The sequence below is a fragment of the Balaenoptera borealis genome (assembly GCF_965194805.1).
Source record: "Balaenoptera borealis genome assembly, chromosome: 3".
Taxonomy (NCBI): Eukaryota; Metazoa; Chordata; class Mammalia; order Artiodactyla; family Balaenopteridae; genus Balaenoptera; species Balaenoptera borealis.
In genome coordinates, this window is record NC_138866.1 from 1747634 (window position 1) to 1762099 (window position 14466).

At 45.4% G+C, this 14466-nt stretch overlaps 1 protein-coding gene across 15 annotated transcripts in view; it reads right to left on the bottom strand.

Moving 5' to 3' along the window:
- Positions 1 to 11652, bottom strand: part of MARK3 (microtubule affinity regulating kinase 3) — a 109632-nt gene extending 97980 nt beyond the window's left edge. For 6 of the 15 annotated variants that reach the window (XM_082386332.1, XM_082386336.1, XM_082386333.1 and 3 more), the window contains exon 1: positions 10994 to 11651. In XM_082386332.1, coding sequence (XP_082242458.1) covers positions 10994 to 11044 — 51 coding nt within the window. In that variant the 5' untranslated portion in view covers positions 11045 to 11651. Of the gene's footprint in view, positions 1 to 10993 lie in introns of all 15 variants that reach the window. The other 9 variants (XM_082386330.1, XM_082386321.1, XM_082386322.1 and 6 more) reach the window with 3 other exon arrangements.
- Between the last annotated feature and the right edge of the window lie 2814 nt (positions 11653 to 14466).

Below are 14466 nucleotides of genomic sequence, written 5' to 3' on the forward strand. Positions count from 1 at the left end.
TACAAAGCTAAAAGACATGAATGTATGGGAACATAAGATACAATGAAAGCAGTCCTATAAACCAATGGGGAAAGGATGGACCATTGAGTGGATAGCAGTAGGAAAACTGGTTCACTGTATCAGTCTATAGAGGAAAATAAAACTAGATCCCTACCTAAGCCCATACACAAAAGGCAGGCTCCCTTTTAATCTAGAGGGATTAAAAAACCTACATGTGAAAGGTAAAATGATAAAAGGTTAATGTGAAATGTGAGAGAATATATCCTTGTGAGCCAGGCATTTAAGCAAAACTTCAAAAGCACAAACATAAGGCAAAAGTTGGTTACACCAAAATTAAGAATTTCTGTCCAATAAGGGTCTTATAGAAAGATGACAGAAGATACATGCAATGTATAAAACCTACATCAGATTAATATCTAGAAAATCAAGGAACACCTAAGAATCTACAAGAAAAAAACAACAACCAAATAGAAAAAGGGACAAAGGAAAAGCAGCAATTTACAGAAGGCCCCCAGAGCCAAGGAATATATAGACATACTAAAAACCATAGAGAAACGCAAGTTAATAATGAAGTAGCACATTAAACTACTTTAGTAGGCTGGCAAAAAAAAAATTAGAAAGCTGGATAATTCTAAATGTTGGAGGAACCAAGGAGACAAAAACCCCTGTGCACTACTGGCGGGAGTGTGGGCTGACAGAGCCATCCAGAAGAGCAACCTGGCACTATCTGACATTTCCTGTGACCCAGGAGGTCCACTCCTAGCTACACATCCCCAAGAAATTCTTACACAGCTCCACAAGGGGACATGTATGAAGATATTCACTGCTGCATTGCATGGTGGGGGGAGGAGTGAGGCGGCAAGTAGTCTACCTCAGCAAGTGGGTAAAATGTGGTAGACTCATACCACAGAGTGCTATGCAGCAGTTAGAAGCAACAGATTCGATGCATAGATGAGACTATGCAATATTTACACAAAGTATGAAACATACAGTTCTAAGAACACATACATGTACACGCATGACAATATGTTAAAATGTTAGAACAGTAACCTGTTGGAAGGATAAGGAAAATGACATATAGGAATTAACAGGAATAAATAAGCAAGAGAACAGCCTCACACTGTTCAGATCAAAGATACGACTTTTGCAGCTGAGTTTATGAAAATGTTTCCAAAAATATGAATAATAGGGAAGGGGAACTATTATTGTTCATATGCATAAATTCAAATTGGTTTCACTTGTAATAAAACACTTATTATTGGCATAGCAAGTGAGCTATCATAATAATGAAATAAACTGAAAAATAATTTACTTGACCAATCCTCAGAAGAATAAGGCACAAATAAATTGTGGCTAAAGAAAACTTTGACTTGGTAGCTTTTGACCAGTTAATTATATGCTAAGCACTTACTAAGTAGCAGGCACTATAAGGGGATAAAAGAAATAGAAAAGTATGGTGTCAAACTTTTAACACTCATAATCTAGCTGGGGAGCTAACACGGGGAACAGTAACTGAAACAAGGGGCAATCTCCGCCCCATGAGAAAATCAGAGAGTGAATACTCCAAGCTCCATCCAATAGATTTGTGAGCTATGCATGAAATTTTCAATTTTCTAGTAGCAACATTAAAAAAACATAAAAAGGGCTTCCCTGGTGGTGCAGTGGTTAAGAATCCGCCTGCCAATGCAGGGGACACGGGTTCGAGCCCTGGTCCGGGAAGATCCCACATGCCGCGGAGCAACTAAGCTTGTGCGCCACAACTACTGAGCCTGTGCTCTAGAGCCTGCGAGCCACAACTACTGAGCCCATGTGCCACAACTACTGAAGCCGGCGCGCCTAGAGCCCATGCTCTGCAACAAGAGAAGCCACTGCAGTAAGAAGCCCGTGCACCGCAACGAAGAGTAGCCCCTGCTCGCCACAACTAGAGAAAAGCCCGCGCGCAGCAACGAAGACCCAACGCAGCCAAAAATAAAATTAAAAATAACATAAACTTTTAAAAAAACATGAAAATAGGTTAATTTTAATAATAGTTTATTTAACCCAATATATTCCCAAATGTTTCAACACATAATATAAAAAGAGTAAGATTTACAATTCCTTTTTTCATACTGTCTTTGAAATCTAGTATATATTTTATACTCACAGGACATCTTAATTCAGACTAGCCACATTTCAAGTGCTCAGTAGCCACATGTGCTGGACAATGCAGCTCTAAGCACTCAGAGGGTATGATCACATTTGGGTGAGATGAAGGAAAAAAAGGGATGGAGTCTTCGATGGGACAAGTAGTAGAGTTCTAATGAAAGATGAAGGCCATTTCAAGCCAGGCACCAGCACAAGGAAAGCTTAAAAAGCTTGGGGGATTGGGGGGGGGGAATCTCCCTTAACCTGCAAGTCTAGCCAGTTTCATCTCTCACAACTCTAACACTGAAAAAAAAAAAAAAATGGCTTTAGTTCCTTGACATCATGATTGCTGGCAATTTCTTATCTTTATGTTCTTGACTAGGCTGGTACTTCTCTGTCTTGCATCCCCTTGCTTAGCTTAGTTAATTCCTACACTAAAGTACTTGACAATGAGCTCCTTGAGGGTAAGAATTATCTCATCTCTGTATTCTTAGTACACAGGACCTGGCAACCAGCAACTGTGAAACTGCTAGATGAATAGACAGCCAAGGAGAATTGTTTGGCTATAATGTTATATGTCGATTATATCAATTAAAGTTTTATTTATTAAAATTTTTTAAATGAAGCATAGACAAGTAATTAACTTGCCCATAGTTAAGTGACTTGTATTTGAAGACCGGTTTCAAATGCAAGCCTGTAACTCCAAATCCCAATTTCTCTTATGTTCTGTCAATCTTACTTTTTGGCTCCTCATCTGGTCAACTATTCCTCAGAAGTGTCTTCAGAATCTCTCCCTCAACCACAGTCCTAGGCTCCCACTTTATCTCTCACTTCCAAGCCCAGACTCTTTCCATCAAGCCTCCCTTTAAGAAAGCTATCTGAGGTTTTAAGAAAGGAGAAAGAAGATGAATTCATTGGAACTACAGAGGGAAGAGGCTGAAGATACAGGACACGAGAGATGAGAGAAATGACAACATAGAGATGAGAGATGAAAAGACCAGTAAACAAACCACTAATGATGGCTAACATTCATCTATTACTTATTATGAGTCAGGCACCATTCTAAATGCTTTACACATATTGTCTCATTTAATCACTAATTCGACCAATATTTATTTACTCTTCACCTGTAATAAATGACCAGCATGTTCTAGGTATTTGAAATAGTATCAATAAACAAAACAAATATTCCTGCTCTCAGGAAGCTTTCAGTATACCAGAGGAAACTGACAAAATACAATAAACATAAGAAATATGTAAATTATATAATATGTTAAAGGTAACAATGCAATGGAAAAATAAAACTAGATCAGGATTAGGGAGGCTGGGAGGGCCATAGATGGTCAGAGTAAGACTCACTGAGCTGATGTTTGAAAAGAGTAGAAGGTGAGACGGCCATGTGGCTATCTGGAAGAAAAGTGTTCAAAGAGAAGAGCCAATGTCAAGGCACTGAGGTTGGAGTGTCCCTGGTGTGTTCAAAGAACAGCAAGAAGACACCTGGGTCTATGAATGTAGTGGGTGCGGAGAGGTAGGAGATGAGGACAAAGAGGTAAGGGAGGCCACAGCATGGAAGGCCTTATTCTTATAACAGCCCTATGAGGTCATTACTACTACCAATCCCACTTTATAGATGAGGTAACTGGGGCATGAAGAAGTTAAATAACTTGTCCAAGGTCACACAAAAAATGCTAGGTCAGATTATAAACCCAAAGAGTTACTATTATACTGGTTGGAAAACATGAGCCCAAAGTCTTTGACATACCTCCCATTACAAGGAAAGGTCTATGTCCCTTCCACTTGAATCTGGGTGCCCATGACTGCTCTAACATTTTAAGAATAAATGGCAGAAGTGATACTATGTGACTTCTGAGGCTACGTCATAAAAGGCAAGCAGCTTCTGTCTTGTTTGCTGAAACACCGAGCCACTTCATGTGTCTGATCACACTGGAGTCTCCATGCTGGAGAGGCCCAGGTAGCCACTCTGGCCAAGTCCCAGCTGAGCCCAGCCTTTTAACAATACCTGCCAAGGTGCCAGATACGTGAGTGAAGAAGCGGTCTTAGGATGTGGATCTTCCAGCCCAGCTATTCAAATCCCCCAGCCTTTCGTTATTCCCCCAAACTGAAGTCCCAGCCATAAACCATTCCCGTCTGAATTCCTCACACAAAATCTGTGAGTATAATGAAACACTTGTTGTTTTACACTACTAAGTTGTGGACTGGCTAGTTCCACAGCAGTAATAAGTAGGACAATTATACAATAAGCAGGATATAAATGTTAAGCACTCGACCTAAATTAACAGAAATGGAAAAAGCAACTAGAATACCTTACCATGGTATGTAGAAGGTTCTTTATCATTGAATATCTTTAATGTCTAGAAGGCAACCTTCTTTTAAAAAAAGAAAATGTAAGTTCCTTTAATCCATTCCACTAGTAAAGCTAACATGTGCCTATAAATACCAAGGCAGGCCTAAGGTAGGCAAGGGCTACACAAGGGAAGGAAGACAAGGAAAGAGGTGGAGACATTATGTGAACAGAATGCCATCAAAAATACCTCAAGTGCCTTGAACAACAAAAGCTGCTTGCCCAGCTTAAATTATTCTTCTGGACAAAGAATGGCAAGGCTAAGGGCAAAAGGCTGTGCTAGGAAATGGTTCTAGGTCTGCTCCTCTCCAAGACCCTCATTCTAGTCTGCTACTGTTCTCAATGAAGTCATAAAGGTACTGACTACAGAAAGAATGGGGTTATACAAAATTCTGGAATAAAACCTTTGGTTCAGCTTACTTGAACTTCATGTTAAATTCTTCCAATACAGATTTCCATGTAAAATGTCCATAATACAAACCCCACAATATTTCAACTCCACCCCCAAGCAACACCTAACTATTAGCAAGAAATACAAACAAAACATCTCAAGCTTTATTCAAGCTTCAACTCTGAACACCAAGATCCCAGGTAACCCACAGAAACAATGCCTTATCTAGTCTGCATAAGACTGTATAAGACTAACCATGGCCAAGCAGCTCAGGTGACTAAAGTGCAGTGCTAAAAACTCTAGCTTGAAAGTTGGACTCCCCCCAAAAAAGTCATTTTCTTCCAGTGCCGACTTCTGCCCTCTCAATTACTGTTCAGGCAGGTGCCATGTGGGTCAGCACAAACCCCTTATTACTACTTGCAGACCAACTCCAAGCACATTCTTTAAATTCCTACATAAAACAACATTAAAGCTGGGAGATTCCCAAGGAAGAGATTTGTTTTCTCCTTGTTCATTCTGAAAGTTCAAAATGGATGTGAGACAAGTGAATTTCTGCTTTAGTCCTCCCAATGGTGATCAGAAGGGGCTGTACTCCCTGACTCTTACTTCCAGCTTGGAAACAAATTCCAGGGATAAAATTTGACTATGGGGACTTCCCTGGTGGTCCAGTGGCTAAGACTCCGTGCTCCCAACGCAGGGGGCTCGGGTTCAATCCCTGGTCAGGGAACTAGATCCCACATGTCGCAACTAAAAGATCCCGCGTGCCGCAACTAAGACCCGGCACAGATGAAAAAAAAATTGGCTACGTTTCAGAATCCAGAACAATCCTCTCTGAAATTAAAAATAACAGGGACTATTGGGACTTCCCTGGTGGTTCAGTGGTTAAGAATCCGCCTGCCAACGCAGGGGACACGGGTTGAAGCCCTGGTCGAGGAAGATCCCACATGCCGCAGAGCAACTAAGCCTGTGCGCCGCAACTACTGAGCCTGTGCTCTAGAGCCCACGAGCCACAACTACTGAGCCCACGAGCCCCAGCTACTGAAGCCCGTGCATCTAGAGCCCATGCTCCGCAACAAGAGAAGCCACTGCAATGAGAAGCCCGTGCACCACAACGAAGAGTAGCCCCTGCTTGCCGCAACTAGAGAAAGCCTGCGCGCAGCAAGGAAGACCCAGTGCAGTCACAAAAAAAAAAAAAAAAAAAAAAAAAAAAACTCAAGGAAACTGAAAATGTTATTGAAACCATTGAAATCTCTTTTCTTTAGTCACAATACAATCTAAAGGAACACTGTTTAGTCAGCAAGTCTTCACTGAATACTAAGATAGCAATTCTTTAAAGTGTGGTTCCTGGACCTGCAGCATCAACATCACCTGGTAACTTGCTAGAAATGTAAACTCTAGGGCCCAGAAGGTAGAATCAAGGTCTGGGGGTGAGGCCCAGCAATCAGTGCTTTCATAAGCCCTCCAGGTGATTGTGTTGTTTGTTCCAGTTTGAGAGTTTACAGACTAGTTTCACAGAGCTCAGGGTGCTTTGTTCTGCAGGGACTGGGAAGTCCTAAGGCAGGGGAGTGATATGGTTCCTAGGTATATCCTCTACGGCGCCTAGCACAGTGTCATACACATAGCAGGCACTCAGATCTTAACAGGTTAACAGTCTCATACAACCAACAGCTGGCTAGACAATAACACCATCAGTTTATTTATTTCACAGAGATAAGGAATTCTGATGACTGTCTGCATTAACTAATAATAAGTAAGTACATGGTGTGCACACACACCAGGAGCTGTTAAATTGGCAAAGCCCTCCAGGACCTCTGGTACTTTTGGCAAATAACCCAGGCTTACTTACAAAGTGTCATACGTTTTGAAATGTAAGTGAAAAATACATTTCTAATTTTACCAGTACACAAACAGGATTTGTCCATGACCTCTATACAAGTCAACTGTAGAACATAAACTAAAATGCAAACTTTTTTGTTGCCTTTTAAAAAAAAGCATCTTGGGGGACTTCCCTGATGGTCCAGTGGTAGATAATCCGCCTTGCAATGCAGGGGACGCCGGTTTGATCCCTGGTCGGGAAACTAGGATCCCACAGGCAGCGGGGCAGCTGGGCTCCGCACCACAACTACTGAGTTCACCCGCCTCAACGAGAGAGCCCGCGTGCCGCAAACTACAGAGCCCACGCACTCTGGAGCCCAAGCACCAAAACTAGAGAAGAGAAAACCCGCACGCCACAACTACAAAGAAGCCCGCCCACCACAATGAAGAGCCCGCAAACCACAAGGAAAGATCTCGCATGCCACAGCTAAAACCCAACTCAGCCAAAAAAAAAAAAAAAAAAAGCATCTTGGGGACTTCCCTGGTGGTCCACTGGCTAAGGCTCCGCGCTCCCAATGCCCGGGTTCAATCCCTGGTCAGGGAACTAGATCCCACATGCATGCTGCAACTAAGAGTTCGCATGCCACAACTAAGGACCCCACAAGCCACAACTAAGACCCGGTGCAACTAAATAAATAAATTTTTTTTTTTTTTTAAAAGACTCATCTGTGAAGGATTTAAAAAATAAATTTAAAAAAGCATCTTATTTCACATATTAGCCATCTATAATACATGGAAACAACATTTATTCTAATTTGAACAAAGTGTTTTTTAAAAAAAGACAACTGAGGAAACGAGCACTGACTGGATATTTGATATTAAAAAATTATGATAAAGGGACTAAGGTTACATTTTTTAAAGAAGCTTTATCTCTTCTAAAACCTTTGGAGATGAAATGATATGATGTATTGAGCTTGCTTCTTGGGTAGAGAACAAATAAAAGAAGTCTGGTCATTGAGCTGTTGAGTACATGGGGGGGCTAACTATATACCAGGGTTTCCCAACCCTGGCACTCTTGACATTTTGGGCCAAATATTTCTTTGTTGAGGGCCAGGGGGCACTGTCCTGTGTACTGTAAAATGTTTAGTTGCATTTCTGGTCAGTAGCAACGCTCTTCAGTTGTGACAACCAACAGTGTCTCCAGACATTGTCAAATGTCCACTTGGGCGGGGGGGGGGGGGGGCAGCAAAATTGTCCCCAGTTGAGAACCATTGATAAATACTTATTAAATTCTCTTTACTTGTTTGAAATTTTCCATAGCAAAACATTTTTAAAAGTCTAATTTTAATTATACTCTGTGTATTGGTACAACTACATCTCCCTGGTTGAATAATTAGTACATAGCTTTTGAGAAACAGCCTGCTACACAAAAAAGCAGAGAGAATTGAGATGGAGACCTGAGGTCTAGTACAGGCTCTGCTGCTAAACAGTGAATAGTCACAAGCAGCTCCTGTCACCTCTCTGAGCCTCAACATCCTCATTAGGTCTGACTGTTTGACTAGTCCTTTTGAGTTTTCAAATGATTTGATAACAGTTTATCTTTTTATATACCTATCAGCTAAAGGTGAATACTCACATCTGGAAATCAAACAAATGAAAAGAGAGTAGTGTACTAGCATGAAGATAATATTCTTCTTGCAAATTATCTGCCTTTTATTACTCCTGATCTATAAGCAAAATTCTTACCACAATTATATTTACTTAAAATTTAAATAAGATTCCTAGGGTAAGCAAAATGGAGAGTCTTTTTACAAAATATAAAGACAAAGCTATTTGTCATATCAGCCAAAATGTCCATCAACTGGTGAATGGATTAAAAAAAAACTGGTACATCCAAACAATGAACTACTTACTACTCAGCAATAAAAAGGAATGAACTATTGATACACACACAAACATGAATAAATCTCAAAAGCATTATGCCAAGTGAAAGATGCTACACACAAGATTATATGCTCTTTGACTCCATTTAAATAACGTTCTAGAAAAGGTAAAACTACAGAGACAGATAACAGATCAGTAGTTGCCAGGGGCTGGGGGAAGGGAGAGGGAATTGACTGTAAAGAGACACAAGGGACCTTCTTAGGCAATGGAAACGTCCTCTAACTTGACCGTGATAGTGATTCCGTGATTATACATTTGTCAGAACTCACCAAACTGTACACTTAAAAAGAGTGAATGTTCTATCTCAATACACCCAACTTTAACAAAAGAGCTGCCCAACAGACTGAGAACTCCCATTCATTCTTGAACCCTCATCACTCGATTGGCAGGAGGTCTAACACTTAGCAGTTCAGTAGTGGTAGGTAAATAATATGGTATATGCCAGATGTGTAACACTGCCACAAGGGCACCACACTGTAAAAGATACACAACTACTTCCAAAACATGTCAATACCGGAGTTAAAAACAGGGCATGGTGAATTAATGCAATGATGTGCTACAAACCGCTTTTTTAGCACTGTCAAAAATTCCATTTTAAATACATTCCATGAGAATAAAGGCATACTCCATACCCTACATTGTTTTTAAAGTTAGTAATTCCTAACGACACAGAAAGACTACACCATAATTCAACAAATTCAACAGAGAACAAGGTAAAGACCCATTTGGTGTAAATCCTTCATTATCACAAACCTGCTATGATTGTTTCTGGCTTCAGTTTATTCAGTAAGTATGGAGCTCCTGCTCTGGTTCAATGTAAGACTTTGCAATGGAAGTCAGTGATCAAAGCTAATCAACTCACTTTTTTGCTTGCTCCGCCCTACAGGGTAGTCGAAGAACAACAAAATGATGAAGAATTAGGTTCTTCAAAGGATCTATGAGAAAATGAGTTCACTGACTCACCTAGTGTAGATTTTCTACTACTTTTTATGCAACTTTCTAATCCATCTCAGGTGAAGGAACATACACCACCGTACTACTTATTTACCAGGTTAAAGAGCATTAAATACCACACCTTAATATACTGAAGGGATACTTTAGACCAAGGTTTACACAAACAGATTAAATCACCTGACAGCTATCCAGCAAACAAGTGGCATTTTAAAGATTAAAATGAAGGCATTTGATACCACTAGGCCACAAGGTCTCAGGACGTTATTGAAAGCATGAAAACAGGCAGAGCCAGGAAGCTTTTCCTAAGTGATCGCATTTTCTTGCCAGGAATTACCTCATAACACTTATAATAAAAGGCCAGTGAAGTTTCTTTATGAGTTATTTTTTAGATATTTTTGCTCTTAACAGAAGATAACTCCCAGGTAGCTTGGAACAGTCCTGAAGCCAGTGCTAGAGAAGAGTTCAGAATACACCTGGACAGAGTCAACATTTCTCCAATGGAATTTCTACTACAAGTTGTCAGGCCCTAAAACTGCTTGCTGTTCCTGGCCTTTTGAAAAGGTTTACGTGAACAAAATCAAAGGTTCCTTTTACAGAATCATAGAATGTGAGTGCCAGAATGGACCTAGGAGCTCATCTAAGCCAACTTCTTTTGGGGAAGGAGGAAAGCTAAGCCCAGAGTGGGTGGCCCTCCGCTAGGCAGTGCGTGGCAGGGCTGCTTGACTACACCTCCTCCTCTGAAATGTGCTTAACCAGCTCCTTCACAACAGATTCGTATGGAAACGAGGCTACTCCTCGACAAAGTCTTAGCTCTCTCCAAGAACTTCTGAATAGCTTCGGAGTTGCGTCGAAGGGGGCCGAGAAGGTTCCTCAGTGCGCACCTAGTTTTAGTGACTGTCACTTAGTTTAGTGACTGTCACTAAATTTAGTTCGAGACAACTTAAAGAACGAGGCATAACGGACAGTCCACTCGATCCAATCAGTTGCGTTTAATCAACACCACGAATGTGTTTTTAACCCGACAGCCTCTCGAAGCTGCCTACCTAATTTAAAAAGCGAGTTCAGTGGAAATAAGCCCTGTACGCTGCGGGGACCCGACACACGCTCGGAGAGCCCACCGCGCGGCCACCGGCCTCTCAGGACACCGGCCGGCCACGCTGCAGCCCTCAGGCTTCGCTACGAAGCGAGCCCCCGGCGTAATCGCGGATGCACTTCCCCGGCCCGCGCGCTCGGGAAACGGGCCGCCGAGGCCGCCTCCCGGGGCCCACGGCCGTCCACCGGGCCCAGAGCGCCGCGGCCTGGGGACCCGCCGGCGGCGAGGCGAGGCGAGGCGAGGGCTGCGGCCGCGCTCCCGGGGACGGCGCGCGCAGACCCGGCCCGGGGCAGTCGCCTAGGTTACTCACGTTCTCAGTGTCCCGTTCATTCACCGTCGGCAGCGGGGTCCTAGTGGACATTTTACTTCACTTCACTTCTGCACAACGCGAGGGTGAAACAAAACAGCGCGGCCCCGGGGGCCGGAGAAGCGGCGTCGAGGGCCCGGCGGTTCCGGAGCGGCGCCGCGGCAGGGCGGCTCCCCTCCCCCACGGCCGTCTAGATCCCGGGCCGGGCCCGGGCCGTCCCCCGGCGGGTCGCGGGGCTCATGCTCCCCCGGCCCCGGCGGCCGCGCCGAGGAGCCCCGCGGGCGGCGGTGGCGGGGCCGGGCCGGCGGCGGCGGGCTGCGGGTCGGCCCACTGGCGTCCCCGGGCCTCCGGGCGCCCCGCGAGCCCGGACCCCCTCGCCTCCTCCTCCGCCCCCGCCCGTCGCGCCGCGGATTTCAGCGCCGGAGCCTCCACACAGCGCCGCCGGCGGCCCCTGAAGAAGAGGAGGATGTGGAGGAGGTGAAGTGCAAGACAGGTCCCCGCGGGCTGCGGGCGCCGACCATGGAGGGGGCTGCGGAGGCGGCGCCTGCACCCGGCTGTTCTTCTCCCGCCGGCTCGCTTTCCGCCTCAGCCTCCGCCCGGTGGCCGCCGACACCGCCGCCCCCGGCACCTCCGAGCCTCACGGACCCAAGATGGCCGCCCCTCGGCTTCCTTTGCTGCCTCCGGATGCCGGAAGTGACGGCACCGCCACCTCCCGGAGTCCGGCCAATCAGCGCGGCCCGAGGAAGCTGGCCCGGCTGCTGTTGCTAGGGGCGACTCGGCCTGGTCTGGGGCCGAGGGGGCGGCACCCAAGGCTGGGCAGGGCTGGCGGGTCCCGGCGGGCAGCCGGGGCAGCGGGTTCCCAGCGTCCAGAGCACGCGGCACCCGCGAAAGAGCCGGCAAAAGGCCCTGGGCGGCGGTCTGAGCTTGACTGCTGGATTGATACTTATAGTGTTGATCGAGCGCCTGCTGTATGCAAAAGCTGAGGTAGCGCCCCTCAAAAGCTGGGACCGCGCTGCCCCAAATCGAGATATGACAGTAACTATAGGGCCGGGGCTGTGGGGAGGAGCCGAGTTCCTGCATCGTTAACGGTGACCCGGGAGCCGAGGACTCAAATCACCCTTCCTGCCTCCGGCTCTGAGCAGCCGGGGCTGGGCTCAGCATCCCGAAGGCGGTCAGACGCGTCCTGCCTTCAAGGAGCTCGCGGTCAGGAGGGAGAGGGACCCGGACCCAGCTAAAAGCCTTTGGGAAGGAAGAGTGCTAGAAGGGGGCGGGGAGCCCTAGAAGCCTCCTGGGACCACCGCCTAAATGCTTGTAGGGGATTTATAACCAGACTCCTCATCCCCGGGTCGGACGCTCAGTGGACGGATGCTCCACCTTGGGGCGGAGCTCGGTGGACGCTTGCAGACTGGGACGTTGGAAATGGAACCTCCCCTAGAAGCCTTCCTTGCTCTCGAGCCTCTGAATGTTTCCCGTGGACCTGCCTAGAGCCTGGCCAGCGTTGGATGGAATGCTTTGGTGCAGGGTTCTGAGGAGGAAGAGCGGAATGGGCTGGAGTAACATGAACTGTTACTGAGAGTCTACCTTGTGGGTTCATTACATTTGTTACCTCATTTAAGCCTCAGAGTAACCCTACAAGATGGGCAGACAAACCTTGTGATCCCAAGTCTAAACAGGTTACAGTGACTTGACCAAAGTACCCAAGTTGGTTAGCCGCAAAGCTGGGATTTGAACCCATATCCTAAAACTTCCATAATAGATAAGCCCTTGTAGTGGGTATGTCTTGCTTTTCTTTTTCTATTTTTAATGTTTTCTCCTTTGGCCCCCCAGGATGTGACTCCTCTTGCTATGTCTGGGACATTTCCTGCTCCGTGAGACATATACGTCTTTAAACACCAGAATCATTCCCAGAGAGGACAGATGCTCACAGCGTAAGAACATGCGAGGGCTAAGATGCAGTCAGGGCTTTCATCTCTCCCTGTCAGGAAAGTGTTCACTGGGCCAAGGACAGCCCTGTTTAAAATGCCCTTCTCTTTCTCCCTCTTTGGCCAAGCAGAGATGGTTGAATTCTTGTTAGTTACACATGTGTTTCACACAGTTCAAGTGAAATGTGGGTGAGCACAAAATTGTGGGAGTCCCTGTAGGGACACTTAGCCCAACTTGGGGAGTTGGGTCAAGGAAGCTTCCTGGAAGAGTGGTGGTTATGCTGAGTCTAGAAGCATGAGTCGAGTTAGCTAGGTGAGGATGGGTGGAAAGGGATGCTAAGCAGGATGGCCTGTACAGATGAGGAACAACATGGTGGGTTTAGGTCAATGTCAAGAGATGAGAGGTGAGACTGGAGGGGTAGGCAGGGGCCAGGCCAGGTTTAGACACAGCATGGCACTCCTGACGACAGGAATGTCAACTAGGTCAGCTGGGAAAACACCCAGAGTACCCACGAAAGGGTTTCAGCCTTGGGCAGGAGCTGAGAGAAAAGGTTTGGATGATTCAGAACGTTCCACATTGGCCAGAGAAGTGGCTGGGGGTGAGGTTTCCACCTTGATGCTTTTTTCACTGAAGCCACACATTAAATAATGAGTGAGTGAATGCCAAGAGGTAGGAAGTGAAACTGACAGTACTTAACTCAAGATGCTTCTGGTTTTCATAAAGGCTAGAATTAAAGAAACACTTTGAACTTTTCATAGCACTTATGTCAAATGATATCATGGTACCAGAAGGAGCTGGAAATGGGAGGCAAGGCGTACATGTTACATGAAAACTGGAGAGGAAGAGGAGGAGAAAAAAGAAAAAAGAAAAAACAACACATTGTTCTGTCTGAAGGACCCTCTGTAGCCTGAAATATGTACTTCTGTGGATCTATGGTCTGGAAGGAATGGAAGCACAGGATCTGGAAGTTGTTCCTGGAATCCCTTCTTCTGTCCTTTTTCATATTCCTGTTTCCTATCTTCATATTAAAATAGGTTGTATCTCAGCCTCCTTAAACTGAAAAGACATAACTAAATGTATCAAGTTGTGTATGCGCCTAGGTAGTGCCTACTTTCATGTCAAGGAGGAAGGTCATCCTGAGAGGTAAGAAACTGAAGATAATCTAGCCCTACCCTTGCTGCTGTAGGACACAAGAGAAACTGAGCCTCAAAGAGGTGAAGTGACTTGTCTGAAGTTGCACAGCTGGTTAGCAGCAGAGCCAGAATGGGGCCCAGATTTCAGAAGCCCCAGGCCTATGTCCCTGCTCCACAGCTTCTGTGGGCATGTGGTGGGGAGATTTGTTTAGCACCCACCCCATCCCAGCACCAGAAAGAAAGAGTAACTGCACTAGTCCTGAAACTGCTCTCCTCCGGACTTCTTTTTTTTTTTTTTTTTTTTAAATTTTTATTTATTTATTCATTTATTTATGGCTGTGTTGGGTCTTCATTTCTGTGCGAGGGCTTTCTCTAGTTGCGGCAAGTGGGGACCACTCTTCATCGCGGTGCGTGGGCCAC